This window comes from Rattus norvegicus, chromosome 10, assembly GCF_036323735.1.
Source record: "Rattus norvegicus strain BN/NHsdMcwi chromosome 10, GRCr8, whole genome shotgun sequence".
Lineage (NCBI taxonomy): Eukaryota > Metazoa > Chordata > Mammalia > Rodentia > Muridae > Rattus > Rattus norvegicus.
Window position 1 is genome coordinate 28,406,631 of NC_086028.1, and position 20,146 is coordinate 28,426,776.

At 43.7% G+C, this 20,146-nt stretch overlaps 1 protein-coding gene across 4 annotated transcripts; it reads left to right on the forward strand.

Moving 5' to 3' along the window:
- The first annotated feature begins 277 nt into the window (after positions 1 to 277).
- On the forward strand, positions 278 to 18,623 carry Slu7 (SLU7 homolog, splicing factor). Of its 4 annotated transcripts, none has more exons than XM_008767642.4 (17): positions 3,152 to 3,291; positions 7,250 to 7,528; positions 7,652 to 7,837; positions 8,385 to 8,538; positions 9,038 to 9,118; positions 9,356 to 9,520; positions 10,924 to 10,992; positions 12,177 to 12,224; positions 12,392 to 12,523; positions 12,771 to 12,868; positions 12,985 to 13,052; positions 13,375 to 13,514; positions 14,231 to 14,392; positions 15,803 to 15,907; positions 16,277 to 16,348; positions 16,453 to 16,569; positions 17,587 to 18,623. In XM_008767642.4, exons 3-17 carry the CDS (start codon positions 7,668 to 7,670, stop codon positions 17,764 to 17,766), a joined length of 1,761 nt encoding a protein of 586 aa, XP_008765864.1. In that variant the 5' UTR covers positions 3,152 to 3,291; positions 7,250 to 7,528; positions 7,652 to 7,667; the 3' UTR covers positions 17,767 to 18,623. The 4 variants fall into 4 exon arrangements, with proteins under 4 accessions (XP_063125033.1, XP_008765864.1, NP_001094020.1 ...); XM_063268962.1 differs by lacking the exon at positions 3,152 to 3,291 and adding an exon at positions 3,413 to 3,548; XM_063268963.1 differs by lacking the exons at positions 3,152 to 3,291; positions 7,250 to 7,528 and adding an exon at positions 278 to 401.
- The last annotated feature ends 1,523 nt before the right edge of the window (positions 18,624 to 20,146 follow it).

Here is a 20,146-nt window from a genome sequence, read left to right on the forward strand (position 1 = left end):
CGAAGAGGACCCTGACTGTCCTGGAAATCACTATGCAGACCAGACTGACCTAGAACTTAACACATCTACCTGCCTTTGCCTCTTAAGTAGTAGTTAATTTCTTATTTTTAGAAACTGGGAAACTCGACAGGTTTGGAAACAAAGAATGGACATTTGAGAAGCCAGGCCTTCCCGTTGAAATCGGCATTGTTAATAACCCTTTCTGCTATGTGTGTGATTACGTTTAATTAGCTTAAAAGTTCCTTAGTCTCCTGAAAACATTCTAAAGTTCCACGATTGACAGTGGGATACTTGAGCTAGGATTTTCGCCCATCCCCCTCCTGCTGGGCAGAATCTTTCTAAAATGGTCGTGACAGTTTGTGAAGTCCTCAGCTCTATGGAGCCACAAGAGATGCTGATGTGTAAGTGGTGAGCGGTAGATCAAGAAAGCTTTCTATTAGGAATAAGATAGCAAAATTTCACAGCCCTAGTCAAATCCTGCATCTCCTTCTCTGTGACTCTTCCTCAGTCTAGACACAAACGGACGCCGTTGTTTATTCAATACCAACAGATCCCGTTTAGCTTCGGGATCTTCCCATAATCCTATCCAAAGAGGTCCTTCAAAATGAAGAAGCTGGGCGTGGTGACACACACCTTTAATCTCAGCACTTGGGAGACTGAGGCAAAAGAAGGTCTGTGAGTTTGTTGAGGTCAGCCCGGTTTCCATATTGAGTTCATGAAGCTATACAAGACCACATAGGGAATATCTGCAAAAGAAAAGAAAGGAAATATTCAAAGAGAAGTGGTGGATATAAATCTTGGTTTTGTGAAGTGATGAAGGCAAACATTTTGGTACTGATAAAATTTAAGGAACTTACACTTATTTTGAAAAGTTTCATATATATATGTGTGTGTGTATATATATATATATATATATATATATATATATATATATATAGAGAGAGAGAGAGAGAGAGAGAGAGAGAGAGAGATAGCTTACCTAGAAGAGTGTAAATCCAGTGATGTGGTAGACAGGAGGACCAGGTCATTCTGTGCCACATAGCAACTTCAAGGCCAGCCTGAGAGAGCAAAGATAGGAGAGGGGAGGGGACATGATCTTTAACTCTAAGAAAGGAATTATGATCTGACTTATGTCAAAACACACTTTTTTCCAGAGATACTTTTTGGGCATGATGTTCTTAAGTAGTCTTTTGAGGGCTGAGTATGTAGCTGGGTAGCCGTGTCTGCCTAACATAAGAAAGGCCCTAACCAGGGTGCGGGGAAGTGGGGAGAGATATTTAGAAACTCAAAGCAAGAAAGTGGCAAAACTATTTTCCTAACGTCCACTAAAATACTGTTCACCCAGAGAATAAAGGAATCAAATCTAAATTTAAAAGGAGAAAAAACAACTGAGGAATGGTTTTGTAGCCGTCAGTCTACAACCAAGAGAAAGCAAGCTTGTGATTGTCTAATCAAATTTCAACTGAAAAAGGGGTTGAGGGGAACACTTATAAAGTGAGATAGGAAAACAGTCACTAGCAGTAGAATAGGATCCAAAAAAAGTAATCTGGGTAAATGCGAGGACAGTTTGATGTGTGCGAGTAATTCCTTTACCATTGTGGTTGAGAGCTATTCCCTACACAGGGCTACCCTCGGCACACCAGACTGGGATCTGTCTTACTCTACTTCCTCAAATCTGTTTGTGAGCAAAGTGATGTTCCTAATAAATATGTAACTCTAGGAGTTGAATAGAAACAACACATTCAGGCATGATGGACGCATGGATGTATGAACACGTGGACACACACACACACACACACATACACACACACCACTTATACCTTTACTGTCCCATCTATTTCCTGTTCCTTTTATCCCTTCAACCTGTTATTTTCTCTCTGCATCTATTTCTGAATTGCAGTTTCTTCATATTAAATCACCAGCACATAGAAGTCTCGCTTTCAAAAATAAATCTGTATACACTCCCACAGCTTCCATATGAACATTGTCTAATTCCTTGAGAGGTTTTCTTCCCCTCTCACCAACAGGAAACATTGCTTTTCCCCAGGTCCACTGCAAGTGTAAATTCTATCACCACCCTGTCTTTAAAAGTCCATGGTTTTCTTAGTGATGGTATCCCTAGGCCAACTTTGTGATTCCCCGCTTGTTACTGGGGAATAATGTATCTGGTTGGTAAACCCATGTATAATATGGAGTCCTCAGCTAATACAAGTCTCTCCTAATCTAGCTTTACAAAAAAGCATTCATCCAAAGATGCTCTCTTCTTGAGAACTCAAGCCTTGGAAAAATTCCTCCTTTCTTGCCCTCTGAACAAGTCAGCTGACTTCTGCTCTTCCTTTACCTGCCTTGAAAAAACTCAAAGTCTTACATTCCTAACTCCAGGCCCTTCAAGTTCTTAAAAAAAACAAAAAACAATTAACTACTTTGGGCTCTTTGAGGTGGGAATGTTGATTATAGTCCTGTTTATTTGAAGAGCAGTTCATGTAGGGGAAGTATAAATAACCACAAGACAGCATGAGGAAAAATTTCCAAGCAATGGCTCGGTAGTCAAAACAGCTCGTTCTTGCAGGGGTTGGGTACTCGTGCTGGTTCACAGTCTTATATCTGTATTTCAAGTCACAGACGATCTGATGCCGATGATGTGCAAACTTACACACATAAAACAAAACATGAATCCTTTTTAAAAGGAAAAAACCCCAACCAAATCAACTATTTTCCAGTAGTTTGTTTGTTTAATATTTTCCCTTTTATGTTTTGTCTTTTAACTTTTTGTTTGTTTGAGAAAGGGTCTTACTATGTCACTGGCCGGGAATTCAAAGATACGCCTATCTTGGGGCTGGGGATTTAGCTCAGTGGTAGAGCGCTTACCTAGGAAGCGTAAGGCCCTGGGTTCAGTCCCCAGCTCCGAAAAAAAGAACCAAAAAAAAAAAAAAAAAAAAAAAAAAAGATCTATCTCTGCTAGGATTAAAGCTGTGTGTGCCATTGCGGCGACCCTTGGGGCTTTTTACAGTAAACATTTTTGCTAAGATTCTGCAGTTCCAGAAAGAACAACGGTTCCTTGCGCGGAGCTCAAAACTGCACTGCCATCACTTCTCCGCAAGGTGTACAACTTGCGCGGACCGCCTCTCTGGGTCAAAAAAAAAAAAAAAAAAAAGCCAAGCAAGTGCGCAGGCGTCGATCTCCCGGAAGTTATCGCTGCACTGCCAGAAAGAGGCAAGGAACCCGGAAGTAAACATTGTCGGGTCGCTTCGTTTCTGGCGGATGGTTTTGAGTGGTCTGTGGCGGGACTGGGTAAGTTGGGGTTCTGCGTTTGAGCAGATGAACTGGGGGCCCTGGGTCGCAGGTATCCCCTACAGTGGGTCCTCGTGGTGATGAGCGGTCGTGGGACGCGGACCCGGGAGGAGACTGTGGCCCAGGACGCAGGCGCCACCCTCGCGTCCAGCCGGACAGAGGCTGAGTCCTCAAGGAGTACTGGTCACTGTGGGCCGGACATCCTGGGCGGCCTGTACCGAGGCTGACCCCTCTATCCCCAAAAGAATTCCTTTAAGGTTCAATTTTCTCGTTAGATGGAGATGATCTTATTATGTGGGGGTCTAATTAGAATGCCTGTATTGCTGTCAGTGAGTGGCAGTTGTTGTTCTAACCTGGAGAGAGTAGGACCCTCGGCAGAGCAGTGTAATCTAATGACAGAACACTTCAGTCTGTCTTAATCTTGAATGTGACAGGCCTACACTCCAGTGTCTGTGGTTTGTAACACGATTTAAAGGACCAACAGTAAAGTCAGGCTTGGGTTTGAGATCTGTCTCTCTGACTAATGTCTAGTCGTCTGAAGGTGTTTAACCTCCCCGAACTTGTTTCCTCGCCACAAAATAGGGTTGTTGTAAAGATTTGGTGACGGTGTGCACGGCAAATTAAAGAAATCTAAATTGTTAAAATGAAGCCGATTAAGTCCTCCCAGTATACTTAGGCTACCACCGATTTCTAACACTTCTATTTTTGTTTTTTAAGTCAATTTTATTTTAGTTATGCGTTTAAGTGGGTGGGTGGGCTTGTGCCCTTGTAAGAACATGTACTGTCTTCTTGGAATCCCTGTAGCTGGAGTTAGAGACAGTTGTGAGGCACCTGATGCAGATGCTGAGAACTAAGCTGTAAAGTCAGTACTTGGGAGACGGAGGCAGGAGGATCCGAAGTTTATTCTTTGCTACCTAGGCTATGGGACATCCGGTCTCAAAACAAACACCCATGGATATTTTCAGTGGGTCACACACAGAAGAGAACTTTGAACAGCACCTTAGACATCTGGTCACTAAGCACTTAGCATAGAAAGTCACCCGTTGACTATAAGAGAACTGCTACCGAAGCTTGGTTGGTTGTGGCTTGGGGGAGGGGGAGGAGTGTTCGGTGAGAATTAATCAATTAGCTGTGAGGCTAGAAACCAGGTACCAGACTTTGGCTGATGGATGTTACCAGTCTTGGCCTATAGAATTGGAATAATAGCATCCACTGACTCTGCACTGTCTGGTGTGATAGCTGCTAGTGGCTGTTGAGACTGGAAATGTGACTTGTCCGTTTAAAACTAAGAGTTTTCGCGACAGGATTTCTCTGTGTAATAGCCCTGGCTGTTCTGGAACTCACTGAAGATGGCCTTAAACTCACAGAGATCTGCCTGCCTCTGCCTCTCAAATGCTGGAATGAAAGGCATGCACCACCACTTCCCAGCCATAGCAGATTTTAAAACCAAGTTGATTTTTCTGTTGTTTATTGGAAGTTGAAGTTATGCTGTGTTGGAAATATTTAGCTAAGAAATTTTTCTGAAAGCTGATTTATTTATTCTGTGTATTTTTTTTTTTTTTTGGTCAGAATCCTGCTATGAAGGCCATTCTGGCCTGACTGACATGATCCTCGTGTGTTACAGGCATTTACTACCGTTGGCCCCGATAATTTCTTTAATAATGTCAATCAGAAACAACGAGTTATATATGTTGTCATCCCTACTTTTCTATATTGCTCTGGAGAGATGTTGAGCTTGAACAGTGGGCATGTGATCAGATTTGTATTTTGAAATATTAAACTGTACAGTATGTATAAATTAATTGGGTAGAATCAGAGGAGACTGGTGAGTCTCAAAAAGTCACAACATGCACTAAATGCGTAGGGTTCGATATGAAAGGAGTATGTAAACGGTGATATTTAGAAAGTGAAAATTTCTATTAGTAACAACATGGATGGGAGGATACACTGAACACAGAGAGCTGTCACTGAAAAGACTCAGTTTCCCAGGAAAGGCCTGGAGCTGAAGGCACGCTGTGGAGAGACTCTTCCGAGGGTCATAGGTGGAGATGTCATGTACGCAGTTGGTTATGTAGATTCAGAGATGAAATGAAAATTCTGGAGCAGAGAAATAATTCAGAACAGTCCTACTGTTCCCCCTGTGTCTTGGCAGCCGGTATTGTTTGGAGTGAGGAATCGGTCTCTAAATAAATGTGTACAAATGAGGAGCCTGCCAAGGAGTCGAGAACAGGAGAGGGGTTCATGGAGAACCAGTAGGATGTTATAGAAGCCAAGAATGTCTGACAGAAGAAGAAACATGTGCAAGAAGGAAAGATGTGCAGTAGATTTACACGGTGATTGGTAGTCACCTGGTTAATGTAGCGGTGGCCCTCGGTGGATTGGTTTGGAATGGAAGCGAAGTCAGAGTGACCAGGGCTGAGAAGGGCAGAGGTGTAAAAATAGACACACTATGAATGTAGGTGATTGGGGGGGGGGGGTGCTAGGCATCCCTGAATATAGACTGGCCCATCTACATTTCTTTCTGATAAGGACTCATGTAGCACAGGTTAGTCTTGAACTCTCTGTATAGCCAAGGGTGATCTTGAATTTCTGGTCCTGTATTCACATCCAGATTGCTGGATAACAGGTATGCACCACCATGCCTAGTTTTTGCCACACTGGAAATCAAACTTCTGTGCATGCTAGGCAAACGCTCTATCAACTGAGGCTTTGTCCCCAGCCCCTGAACTTTGGTAATTGCTAAGGCACTGGGCCTTCAAGGGCAAGAGTGATGGGCTCTGTGGTGGTTTTTTTTTGTTTGTTTGTTTGTTTTTGTTTTGTTTTTGTTTTTTGTTTTGTTTTTTTTTTTTGGTTCTTTTTTTTTCGGAGCTGGGGACCGAACCCAGGGCCTTGCGCTTCCTAGGTAAGCGCTCTACCACTGAGCTAAATCCCCAGCCCCTGTTTGTTTGGTTTTGGTTTTGTTTTTTTTTTGTTGTTGTTGTTGTTGTTTTTTTTTTTGACTGTGGAAGAAAAGTTTGAGAGATGCAGGAGGGCTAATTTAGGAACACCTGTATGAAAGTCTTTGAAAGAGCATGTGCCTTTCTCTGCTTACAAATTGGAGTGTAAAGAAAATTGGTGCTAAGAATATGTAAAGACTTTTTTTTCTTTTTTGAGACAAGGTCTCACTATACAGCCTTGGTTAGCTGTGGATTCTATATGTAGACCAACCTAGTTCCAGACTATCCTCTAACTCCCAAATATCCACATGCCTCTGCTTCCCAAGTGCTAGGATTAAGATCGTATATTCCAGTACTCGGTTTTAGAGCCTTTTGAGTAAGGGAAAGAAGCCATTAGAACCAGTGAGATGGCTCAGCGGGTGAAGGCATTTACTGCCAACAACCTGTTGACCTGAGTGTGATCCCTGGACCCACATGGTGATTAGGGGAGAACCAACTCCTACAAGTTGACCTCTGACAGTTGTAGTGATAGTTTTGGAGTTTTGGCTTCTTTAAAACACAGAAATATAAGAATATGTTCTCATTTTAATCCCAGGTGTAGGGATATGGGGCTGCTTCAGACTGTTGCAGCAGCTAACTGTGATTCGCGTCATGCGCTAGCAAAGTCATGGTTTTGCCAGCAACTGCAGATAGTTTCTGCAGTCATCTGACATTTGGAATTCTGGGGGCTTTTTAGAGGGTATATAAATACTAGGGCCCTGAGATGTAGGGTGGGTTGTTAGTTGTTGGGGGGCTGTTGTTGATTGTTGGTGGTCGAGGTGTGTTAGGTAATCATGTACAAAGAAGAAAGAAGAAGAAAAAGAAATTAGATATCCTGACAGCAAAGATCAGACTTCCCCCAAGGAACTCGATGACCCATCAGCAGGAAGTAGGCTAACAATAACATCTCCCCCTTTCTGACCCCTGACTTTATTCAGAGATCTCTTTTCTTTCCTCTCTATCCTTTTCTCTCTTTTATCTAGTCGTTAGAGGGTTGAAAGTGTGAAAGAAGGGATGAAGAAGGTGGAAGAGAAGAAGAGCCCACAAAGAAGCTAAATCCAGCCACAGACCTGCCCATACAGTCCATGGCATATGCAGTCCTACCCAGCCCTTCTACACACCTGCACACAAAACAAATAGATAAAATGTAAAGACGCCCTCCTCTATAGGCACGTTGAAAGAATAAAAACAGGAGACTGGAGAGTGCTGTTTAGTGCAACAAGGACCCAGTTTTGATTGAAACACCACAAAAAGTCTGAAAAGTAAGAGGGAGAAAAAAGTGTAAGCAAGAGAGACCCTGGTAAAGCTCACAGTGTGTTGCTTGGACACGGTTCAGTAGTCTCACTGGGTGTATTCCTCCTCTACTGTAAAAACTTCCTTTCTAGAGGAAGCCAGTTCATCATGTCGGCGGCAGCTGTGGACCCAGTTAGTGCCACACCCATGACGGGCTCAAAGGAAATGAATTTGGAGGAGCCGAAAAAGATGACCAGAGAGGACTGGAGGAAAAAGAAGGAGCTAGAAGAACAGAGAAAACTGGGCAATGCCCCTGCAGAAGTTGATGAAGAGGGAAAGTAAGCCTTTTCTCTCGTGATCTGTTTCAGTTCATGCCCAGTTCATCAGGTTTCCACCCTTTGCTTTGCTAGGAGACCGTCCTACCATTTGCAAAATTTGTATTCTTCTTTCTTGTTTTCTCAAACTCATATGTATATAGTTTAGTAGACAAATTATACCAAAGAGCTTATAGTGACTAGCAATTGTCCTTTTTTACCTTTTTTTAGTCCCCAGCTACTTTTACATGCTCTCATTTTGAATTTTTCACATCTCTGAATAATAATGCCAGTGTGATAATTTTAATCAGTTGGCTGTGGGCTCTAGTTTAGCTTTAAACTCTGTCTCCTTGCAGTTGTACCCTCAGTCTCGCTTCTCGATTAGAAAGTCCCTCCATGTAGTATGTGTACATCTTTATCCTTAGTTCTTCTGTTCGTGGAAATAGCAACCACCTTCCCTCTCCCATCCCACTGCAGGGTCTCCGTCCTTAGCCTCTGGGCCCACACCTTTGTGCTTAGAAAGCCATTTTCAAACTTCCTTCCTCACAATTCCACTTAAATTTTATTACAGAGATATCAACCCTCATATTCCTCAGTATATTTCTTCAGTTCCATGGTATATCGATCCATCCAAGAGACCCACTTTAAAGCATCAGAGACCACAGCCAGAGAAACAGAAGCAATTCAGTTCATCTGGGGAATGGTACAAGAGAGGTGTAAAGGAGGTATGTGGCAGCCTGTGTGTCATTTTGTTGATGGAGATTTTTGTGAAGAATTTAAAACTTTTAATGTGATGCTGTTTAAAATAGGAAGGTATTGTGTGACCGTGGTGTTGAACTTCAGAGTCTATACAAATGTTAGACTTTTCTTTCATACATTTTATATTTTTGAAACCCTTAAACTTGGTCATCTCAGAACATGAAGGCTACCTGGTCTTTTTAAGGATTTATTTATTATGTATACAGCATACAGTATATGCCTACATGCCAGAAGAGGGCACCAGATCTCATAATAAATGGCTGTGAGCCACCATGTGGTTGCTGGGAATTGAACTCAGGACCTCTGAAACAACAGACAGTGCTCTCAACCTCTGAGCCTTCTCTCCAGCCCCGGTCTTCCTTTTAACAAATTAAGTCAGTAGACAAGATAATGAGAGTCAAAGTTACTTGTAAATGACTCTGATAAAAGAAAGATGTCTGTTCTGTTCTCTCTGTCTTTGCACAGAACTCTATAACTACCAAGTACCGCAAAGGTGCATGCGAGAACTGCGGAGCCATGACACACAAGAGGAAAGATTGTTTTGAGGTAAGTTAGCTCCCAGCCTGCTGCGAAACCGTCAGCCAGCATTTTGTGTTCCCCTTGTCGGAGAGCTTCTGCTTCCTAAAGTTATTTAAAAAAATAAAAAGTAATTTGCATGAATGTAGTCTGGAATCATCAAAGTTTCCTCTCAAAGACTGCCTGGTAATTAAGGACATTAAAAACGCCACAGTGCCACACTGACTCTGGGCTGCAAGTTCCTAGGGAAGATCTGTTGTCTTTCAGAGGCCAAGGCGGGTTGGAGCTAAATTCACAGGTACTAACATCGCCCCAGACGAGCACATCCAGCCTCAGCTGATGTTCGACTATGATGGGAAAAGAGACCGGTGGAATGGCTACAATCCAGAAGAGCACATGAAAATTGTTGAGGAATATGCCAAAGTTGACCTGGTGAGCCAGTTCCTGCTTTCTGCTTCCCTAGAGAGGATCTATTCTGCTGTGTCTCTAACCTGACAACGCTTTTGCACACCTTCAGGCGCTCTGAACATGGCGCTGTTTCTTACAGTAATGTCTAATTCAGTGGTGAAGGTAGTGTAGTGCAGCACTCACCCCCCCTGCCCCCTTTTTTTCCCTGAGACAGGGTCTTTCTATATAGTGCTAACTGTCTTTTATCTTGTTATGCAGTCCAGGCTGGCCTTGAACTCTTGCATCTGCCTCCCAAATGCTTTGATTAAAGGCAGGAACCACCGCACCTGGCTGGCAGCAGTTTCCTAAGGCTTTTATTCTTTAGTTCCAGTGTGACCAAAGGCATTAGACGTGTAAAAACAGACTGACATCCAAATCTTCTTATATTTACTTGTTTGTTTGTTTGTTTGTTTGTTTGTTTGTTTGTTTGTGGCAGTCTCATGATGTAATCCTGGCTTGCCTAGATCTCACTGTGTAGACCAGGCTAAAACTCCAGAGATCTGTGTGCCTGCTTCCTGAGTGCGGGATTAAAGAAAGGTGTACATCACCACACAGAGCTGGTTTTGGCTTTTTGGAGCTCTGAAATCTTCATGCCTAAGCTACAGCTTGTGTCTAAGAACTGCTTTATGGTTCTCTGGCATCCCACATAAGAATAGCTAACCTGTTTAAGAAAACTGAATATTAATCTAACTTCAATTGTTTTCTTTTAAATAAACAATGACTCTGTCTTTCTGTCTTCTTACCCAAATTCTTTCAGAACAGTAGTCTATTCTGCAATTTTTTCATTTTTTTTTTCTTCTTTTAAGGAATTACAGATTATTTTAAAGCTCATGTGTTTTTGTTTTGGGGGTCAGTTTCTATTTTGTTTTCATTTTTATGGGTACCATGTAACACCCATATAGCTAAGGATGGTTCTGAGCCTCTTCCTCCTCTATACTAGGATTAAGGGCATGTGCCACTCTTCCTGGCAAGATCATGGGACAGCATATAAACATCTAGATGTCATGTTTTCCTGAGCATTGAAATATCCAGTAATCTGACCCTGACAGAAATTAGTCAGCCAGTCACTGGGAGTCAACAGCGTCTGCCACAGTTGTTGGGGCTCCCTCTCTGCAGTTTACATCAAGGCTCATTCATGCAAGAGGCTAACTCTCTATAAGCCTGTCTGCCCTTCCTTTACCCACCTCTTCCTTCCTCCTCCTCTTCCTCTTCCTCTTCTTCTTCTTCCTTCTCCTCTTCCTCCTCCTCCTCCTTTTTTGAGACTGGATATCCTACAGCTAGGTCTAAGGACCATTTCAGAAAGCACTAAAATCACCCACATTGAGTATATACAATCCAAATGGCCACCTGAATGTTGTAACTAAAATTTAAATGTCATTATTTTTCAGGCAAAACGAACATTGAAAGCACAGAAACTGCAAGAAGAGTTAGCCTCTGGAAAATTAGTGGAGCAAGCTGTAAGTAAAGATACAAGTTATTTAAGCAAAATATTCATACTCTTTAAAACCGTGGTTCTCGGCCTATAGGTCATGACTCCAAACAACTAGTTCACAGGTCACCTAAGACCATGGGAAAACACAGATATTTATATTATGAATCATAACAGTAGCAAACAGATAGAACTAGCAACAAATATTTTTATGATTAGGGGTCACCATAACATGAAGAACTGTATTAAAGGGTCACAGCATTCAGAAGGTTGAGAACCACTGCTTTTTGAAATGGAACTTAGAACAAGAATTCATTTTATAGGTCTATAGTTAGGAAGGATCTGAACTTCCTGTCTCCATCCACTTTTTGCATATGTGCTGTACTGTAGTGGGGTTTGAACCTAGATTGCAAACATTCTGACAGCATTTTCTATTTGAACTTGATTTTTAAAAAACTAATGAGGTTTGGGGTCAGTGAGATGGCACAGTCAGAAAGGGCACTTGCCATGGAAGCTTGGCAGCTTTGGTCTGAGCCGCAGAACCCACGTAGAGGTGGCAGGAGAGAACTGGCCTCCACATGTGCACAGTGGCATGCGCTGACCCAAGACTACATGGAAAGGGAACTAGTCGGGATTAACGAGCATGATGCAGCTAAAGCCTAACCAGATGGAAGTGAACGCACGCCGGGTCCTTCAGTCCTCTCAGTCTTCCTGTTTGTGTGACTGACCCTGCACCCAGGGGCTGGGGAGGTGGCTCGGTGGTTCGGAGCTCCTGTTGCTCTTGCAGAACATTCCAGTTCTATTTCCCGCACACACATGAGGCAGCTCACAGCTGTCTGAGACCCCAGCTCCAAGCAACTCACTCTTCTGACCTCCAAGGGAATGCACACACACATGCGTGCACACCCACAGACACTACATATGAAAGACATTCTACACCAATAAAGTCTGTTTGGCTTCTGGTTTTACAGACACTAATAAAACTAATTGTTCACAATTGCATGCTTGTGTCAGAATGTATGTGCTTAGGACAGGTGAGAAGCATGAGAGCATGTTGTTGAAATGAACCAGCCAACCTCCCCCACCCCCCTTCCTTCAGTGCTGGGGATCAAACACTCACCCATGCTCATTTATAGTATGTTTTTAAAATGCTAAATAACCTGTAAACTAAATGAAAAGGATGTATAATTACTTTCCTTCTTTCCAATGCAGAATTCTCCAAAACACCAGTGGGGAGAAGAGGAACCCAATTCTCAGATGGTAATGCCTGCCTGCCTGCCCGTCCGACTGCCGCTCTCTCTAGTTTCAGTGGCTCGTAGTCATAGTAATAGCTTTAAGTCACACAATAAGCCTTTGTTTAAAGGGGAAACAAGACCACAGTGCTGCGTGTTTTTGCTTAGTTTTCTTGTCCCCCACTCTTCTTTCAGGAAAAGGATCATAACAGTGAGGATGAGGACGAAGACAAATACGCGGATGACATTGACATGCCGGGGCAGAACTTCGACTCCAAGAGGCGCATCACTGTTCGGAATCTCCGGATTCGGGAAGATATTGCAAAAGTAAGTCAGGCCAGCGTGACCTACAGCTCGGACAGATGGCCGGTCCACACTTGCCCCTGCTTGCGCAGTGCCTGTGTGTGGTTTGATTAGTGTAATTAGAGCTGCTGCGAAGGACGGCAGCGTCTGCTGCTCCCTCTGCAGGAGCCTGCGTGGATGTTCAGTTTCTCGGAGCCTACCCTTCTGCCCTGCTGAGTCCTTTCTTGCTGTAAGTCAGTGGTAACTCAATCTTCAAATGTTTTCCTTTCAGTATTTGAGAAATTTAGATCCAAATTCTGCCTATTATGATCCAAAAACTAGAGCGATGAGAGAGAACCCTTACGCCAATGCAGGGAAGAATCCAGACGAGTGAGTATCCAGTTAAACTTTCGGACTGGTGCAAGGGGCCAATGCTTTGATTCTGTAAATGAGTTTTTCTTAAAGGAAAGCAATCTCTGAGACAACTCTACCTACTGTGCTTTCAGAGTGAGCTACGCTGGAGATAACTTTGTTCGATACACAGGCGACACCATTTCAATGGCTCAAACACAACGTAAGTGTTTGCTCTATACCAAAGCCTTGTGTATAGACTTTAGGGTTGAGGACCAGCAAGATGGCTCAGGGTGCCTGCTGTCAGGCTTGAGGACCGGAGTTCTATAAAACAGACATGATGGCATATGTCCATGACCCTACTACTTGGGAGACCAAGAAGATGGCCACATGCCTGAGGCAACTGTCTCAGAAAAGCCGGCAGACAAGAAAGAAAAGAGGGAGAGGGGATGGGAGAGGTGCTGTGAGCATCTACTTAAAGCTTGCTCTAAAAAAGCAGAACCACCATGAGCTGGCACTCATTGAGACACTTTGAATTACTCTAGTGTTTGCGTGGGAAGCCTACGACAAGGGGTCTGAAGTGCATCTCCAGGCAGATCCTACCAAACTCGAGCTGCTGTATAAGTCCTTCAAAGTCAAAAAAGAAGACTTCAAAGAGCAGCAGAAGGAAAGCATCCTGGAAAAGGTACCACCAAGAAACGGCTTCACTTACTGCATACGAAGCATTAAGCTTGGTGTACAGTACGGAGAGCCCCTTTCACCCATGGACCATCAGGAACCATGGTCCTGTCCTTCCACCAAGTCCCTTGGTACAGACTTTTGCTTCAATCACAACCCTCCAAGATGGAGTATATAAGATAAATGCGTATTCTTTCTCACGAGTCGTCATGGCAGTGGGTCCCTAAACAGCCCCTCACATCTGCATCACAGCGTCTTGCTGTCTCATATCCTAGCCCAGCATTCTAAAATGCTTTCTGAGGGTTCCAGGGCAAGGGTACAACATGTATGTCCCCGTGCACAGCACACGCCTTTGCTTTGGTCGAGATTCCTAGCTTCCCTTTGGTGGGAGACGTAAAAGGGTCACATCCAGACTCCAGAGATGGAGAAATCAGCCCCATCTCTCGATGGGAGAAGCAGCAAGGTTGGGAGGGAGCCAAAGGATGTCCGTACGCACCCAAAGAGAGTTATGGCCATCTTGAAACTACCTCACTGACCAGATAGCTACCAAGGGAAACATTTACCTCAGAAGATTTCCTGATGCTTCTCAGTTTCCTTAGGAAAGCTAGTTAGAAACAAAACCCAAAATATTTTATTTGTTGTCATTGAAAATAAGCCCTTCCATAGAGATTTGATATAAAAGCTTGGTTGTAAATGTATTAAAAACACTCAATGTCGTTTTAGTATGGCGGCCAAGAACACCTGGATGCCCCTCCGGCTGAGCTGCTCTTAGCGCAGACAGAAGACTATGTGGAGTACTCCAGGCATGGGACTGTCATTAAAGGCCAGGAGCGGGCTGTGGCCTGTTCCAAGTACGAGGAAGACGTGAAGATCAATAACCACACGGTCAGTGCTGGGCTCTGTGCTGTTTCCCACAGAACTTCATGGTTGAACCTTGATTTCTCTTTGTTGTTGACATTATAGCCTTGCTTATAAATTTTTTTCTGGAAGTGAGAAAAAATGTTACTATATTTATTGCATGCTTACCCAGAATCAAAACATCTTCTGTCTGTTATACCATTTATACTTTGTCTGAGTTTGAATGTACACTAGTATGTATATTAACACATGCATGTTGTATTTACTAACTTTTGGCAGAAATATTTGGAAGTTACAGATCAGATATGACATTTCACTCAAACAGTTTATCATACATCTAAAAATGAGAACTCTAGATAACCCTGCAGACCTGCCGTGCCTCAGAAACTGACATTAACTTCTTAATTCATTCAGCCTTACTCAGGTTGTGTGCGTGCGTGCACACACATGTGCAGAGGTTAAGTTAGAGTTGATTTTCTGCTTCCACCTTTGTGTGCATTCCAGGAGTCTACACAGGCCCATCAACCTTGTGGGGAGCACATTACCCTCTGACCCCTCTCAGTTAAGCCTGTATTGATCATTTGTTGGTGGTTTTCCCTTGTCCAAGACGATGGTCATTGGCCAGGTCTGGCATGTAAACTGTCTCATGCTCTACATTCGACTGTTCCCTAACAGGATCATAACTTCTCCTGTTCCCTACAGGTCTAAAACAAGAATTTAGATCCAAAGCTCAGACTAAGGAGAACCTATATTTTTTGGCAAGAATGTGTAGTAGGTGATAATGTGTCCCTTCGTGTGTTAACATCATAAAGCATATTTCTATGTCTGTATTTTTTGGCACTGAGGATTGAACCCAGGGCCTCATACATTCTGCCACCGAGCTACAATCTTGACCCCATTTGTTGTGAACCTAAACTAATAAAACTTTTATACATCAAGGACCAAAGAAGTTAAAAGCTGTATCTGTACTGTGGAGAGTAGAATGGGTCAAGCAGAACTCAGACACTCTCAGCAGTCAGCACTCAGTGCAGTCTGTCCAGGATCTATGCACTGTCTAGCAGCGCCACTGAGTATCAGTAAAGACTTCCTGAGACTTTTCTGGGAGGTTGTGGGGTGGGAGTCAGTTTATTGAGACATGGTTTTACCCAGGCTGACTCAAACTTGAATGTTCCCTCTTCTGCCTCCTCAGTGCTGGGATTATAGGCACATGCCACCGTGCAGGCTTTTGAGAAGAGAACATAGACCGTTATAACTACAGTGCCCAGCCTCCCAGCATTTGGAGTTGATCTAGCCTCTGTCTCTGTTTTACTTAACAATGTAATATTTTTCTCCAAAAATGCATTCAAGGTGGCTACATCATTTTGTACTCCTGTCAGCAGGATGGGAAAGTCTCTAATCGTAGGCTCCTTTCCAAATAACCTGTGTCTCTCTCTGCAGCATATCTGGGGATCTTACTGGAAAGAAGGCCGCTGGGGATACAAATGCTGCCACTCTTTTTTTAAGTATTCCTATTGTACTGGAGAAGCTGGGAAGGAGAGTGTTGTAAGTATTACCCACTAGCTTTTCTCTTTGTGGAGGAGATTGGTAAGGAACGAGATGGGGTTTCATGTAGGCATGGCCAGCCAAGAATTCACTCTGGCCAGGGGTGACCCTAAGCTGACTGTATTGCCACCACCTCCCAGATGCGAGGTTACACATGTGCTCTGGCCTGGCTTTAGGAGATGCAAGGGATAAGACCCAGGGCTTTGCAGGCTAAGCCAGGACTCTACCAACCAAGCCCCAGCCCCAGCCCTTGTTCTCTAGTTCTTAAAGGTTGCATAGATCATATCTTCTTACATTTCAAATTCTAACCTGTTCTTCAAATGACTCAAAACTATAGTCTTCAACTCAAATTATATTCTTCTTCCACAGAATTCAGAGGAATGTATTATAAATGATGCGACTGGAGAAGAGCCTGTGAAGAAACCGCAGACCCTCATGGAGGTCAGTGTGGAATCCTCTGCTCTGAATCTCTTGAGTCCTGAGGTGGGAGTTGAACCGTGTACCAGAGCTCTGTATTCACACAGCCTTTCAATTCTCCCTGTCAGCTGCACCAGGAGAAACTAAAAGAGGAGAAGAAGAAGAAAAAGAAGAAGAAGAAACACCGAAAGAGCAGTTCTGACAGTGACGACGACGAGGAAAGGAAGCAGGAGAAACTGAAAAAGGTACTTTATGACATTTCAATAAGAAAAGTGACAAACAGCAAGCCAAAAGGGGGCGGGGCGAATACTGCCATTCCTGCCTGCCTACCTGCTGAGTTTTGGAAATGAGGAGACCGCCCTGAGTATGTGTTGTTTGCCCAGGTCACATAAGTGGCAATTGTGTGAGTCTGACTCTGTGTCTGTATATGTGTATGTGTCTGTCTGTCTGTCTGTGTGTATGTGTGTGTGTCTGTGTCTGTGTGTGCCTGTTTGTGTGTCTGTGTATATGTCTGTTTGTGCACATGTGTGTCTGTGTCTGTATTTCTGTGTGTGTGTGTGTGTGTCTGTGTCTATGCCTGTGTGTATGTCTGTTTGTGTGTGTGTGTGTGTGTGTGGGTCTGTGGGTCTGTGTGTATGTCTCTGTGTGTGTGTGTGTGTGTATGTGTGTGTGTGTGCCTGTTTCTGTGTCTGTGTGTATTTCTCTGTGTGTGTGTGTGTGCGTGCCTGTTTGTGTGTCTATGTGTATTTCTGTGCCTGTGTGTGTGTGTGTGCCTGTATGTGTGTCTGTGTGTATTTCTGTGCCTGTGTGTGTGTTTGTGTGTGTGTGCCTGTTTGTGTGTCTATGTGTATTTCTGTGCCTGTGTGTGTGTGTACCTGTTTGTGTGTCTGTGTGTATGTGTGTGTCTGTGGGTGTGTGTGTACTCATGAAGAGGTCAGAAGACTGGCAGGAGTTGGTTCTTCTGTCATGGGTTGTGGAGATTAAACGGGAGTCCTCAGGCTTGGCACTAGTTGCCTTTATGCACTGAGCCGTCACACCAGCCCCTCGACAGAATTTCTTTAACTGATTAAAGAATGTCATAGACCATTCTGTGCTCTATGGGAAAAGTCAAATGTGTCCAGTAGTGACGGTTGTTTGGCAGTGCAGGGACTGACTCCTCTATTCTTTCAGACAGTGGGGTTTACAGAGCACTCTGTCCCATGGGGTCTTCTGTGTCCGCGTGGTGGGGATTTATGGTGCTGAGTTTTCGTGTCTCACCACAGGCGTTGAATGCAGAGGAGGCTCGCCTTCTTCACGTGAAGGAGATCATGCAGGTTGATGAGCGGAAGCGGCCCTACAACAGCATATATGAAACCCGAGAGCCCACAGAGGAGGAAATGGAGGCCTACAGGATGAAACGGCAGAGGCCAGATGACCCCATGGCCTCTTTCCTAGGACAGTAACTAGTCAGGGTCAGACACATACACAGTGTTCTTTTCAGCTCCTCTCGGCCTGTAGATAGAAAGTCTTCATCTGTCCTGCTGTCTGACATTAATAAAGTTTTCTGAAGTCTCCAAGTCAGTCTCAACAGTCAAACAAAGCAAGCAAGAAAGACCATACAGTTATGATTAGGGTTAAAATCATCCTTCCTAATCAACGATTTGGAAGGAGAGTTTGGATCTCTTCCTCTCTAGTGTCTGGCATGATGACTCATGCTTGTAATGCCAGCACCTGAGAGTGGTAGAGCAGGGGAACCAAGAGTTCAAGGTCAGCCGAGGGTGGTGCACACCTGTAATCCTAGCACTCAGCACACTGAGGCAGGAGACTCCCAGCATTAACTACATAGCAAGGTTGGAACCAGCCTGCAGTGCATGAGGCTGTCCTAAGCTACATAGCAAAATGATCGGAAGGGAGGGAGGGAGGAAGGAAGGAAGGAAGGAAGGAAGGAAGGAAGGAAGGAAGGAAGGAAGGAAAGGAAGGGAGGAAAGGAAGGGAAAAACCAAGCCATCTGTTCCTAGTGAGGCTCCGGCTGTGTGCTGTCAGGTCTCTGGTCTCTTGGGTATAGCCCCACCCATGTAGGGCCTCTCAGAGGCAGAGCTCCAGTTCTTAAAACCAGCAGTTCCAATCGTGACATCATTAGTAATTTAACTCCATAATTGCAGTTACAGCATTTGGTTTTGCCGTCTAAGAATGTCTTGGTTTTAAACAACAACAAATATCCTACCCTCATCTGCATCACCAGAGCAAAAGCTACAGGGCATGTAAATATCTGTGTCCCCTTAATTCTAATAATAAATCTATTTTTCATTTGGTTGTTAAATGTTGGAGTTTTATACATTTCCTTATCCCTTATATCTGAAATGCTTAGCTTTTAATGGTCAACTTTGATTATTTCACACCTTGCTGAACGTGAACTTTCAGACATTGAAGTCACTTTTATGATCTATGATGTGTTTTTACTACTGTGTGTCATTTAAGTCTGCTCTGTTAACAGTTACTAAGCTAAGGTTGATATCCAGTTACCTAGTCTGTGTACCCAGCAGGTATCATTTCATAAAAACAGAATGGAAAAACTTTAAAGACGTGAGGACGGTTTCCAACACATGCATGCCAGTGAGACCGCTGTGATCTAAAGCTGGCCTGGCCTAGAGACGTGGCAAAAACAATGCCAACGCCCCTCCATTGTGAGAACATAGTCTGAGTACACTGACTCAGCGAATGTGTTCCAAACTGACTTCCAGGATACTGTGTGACGTCAGCACTTCAGACAGGCAGAAGATAAGCACCAAATACCTGGCTCTATGTCAGCATTCAGCCTGATTTAAAACTACAGTTTGAGGGATTAGCTCAATCAGAGAGGGGCTGGCTTTGCAAGCATAAGGTTGTGAGTTTGAGCTCCAGGACCCACATTAAAGGGAAAGCAGGCCAGCCAGATGCAGTGGTGTATGCTTGTAATCCCAGCCCTGGGGAGGCAGAGAAAATTACCTGAGGCTCAAAGGCTAGCCAGCTCAGCCAAATCTGCAAGTACCAGAACAGCTTCGGAGGAAGAAGCTATTCTCCAACCTCTACAAATATGCCATGCTTGTACCCACACACGCCCACACAGTTATAATGCAAACAGATCTCTGATCATAAAAGCCAAAGTTGTGGTCTGTATCTACCCCAACATAGGTGGCTCAACAGAAAATCAGTTATTGGTATCTATTTTGTATATTTTGTTGATGAATGTGCAATCGACTATTTTGCTATGAGTTATTTGCAGTGTCTTAACTGTTTGGCCGAGGAATGGGTTATAGGAATGCTGAAGAAAGTGGCTAACTTTTGAGTTTACAAGAAACTTTCAGCATCCTTTGTGGTAATGTTTCCCCTTCCTCTCTGAGACCTGATTTATTCTGATTTTAGAATTCTCAAATGTCCCTAATCACATTACTGTTAAATTGGGGGATGGAGGGTGTAATGTACAGATCTTGTAGCATATTACATTGAGGACAAACATTCTACCTCCACCTCCCAAGTGCTGGGGTTGCACACAGGTGTGCACCACTGGGCCCCACTTTGTGAACTTTCATTTTATTATCTCAGAAATGGCCACCTTTTCCAGAGTTGAAACTGAGCTGGAACTGTCGTGTTGTCATGAATACATGTCATGGAGTGCAGGATACTTGTACAGTTAGCACAAGTCCTTACCTCTGAACAGCTTGCGTGACTGCTAACAATCAAAGCATTTCATCCAGCGTGTGTCAGATCCAAATGTTGCATTCCTCAGCTGTCAAGGCTTCCTCCGCTTCAGGCTCAGATGGCTGCTGGTCTTTTGCAATTTCTCTGACAGGTTTTCTAGTATCT

Coding starts and splice junctions, on each gene's coding strand:
- Slu7 (XM_063268963.1), top strand. CDS start 7,668: ATGTCGGCGGCAGCTGTGGACCCAGTTAGTGCCACACCCATGACGGGC. Junction 7,838..8,384: donor GAAGTTGATGAAGAGGGAAA/GTAAGCCTTTTC, acceptor ATTTTATTACAG/AGATATCAACCCTCATATTC. Junction 16,570..17,586: donor AGCAGGAGAAACTGAAAAAG/GTACTTTATGAC, acceptor GTCTCACCACAG/GCGTTGAATGCAGAGGAGGC.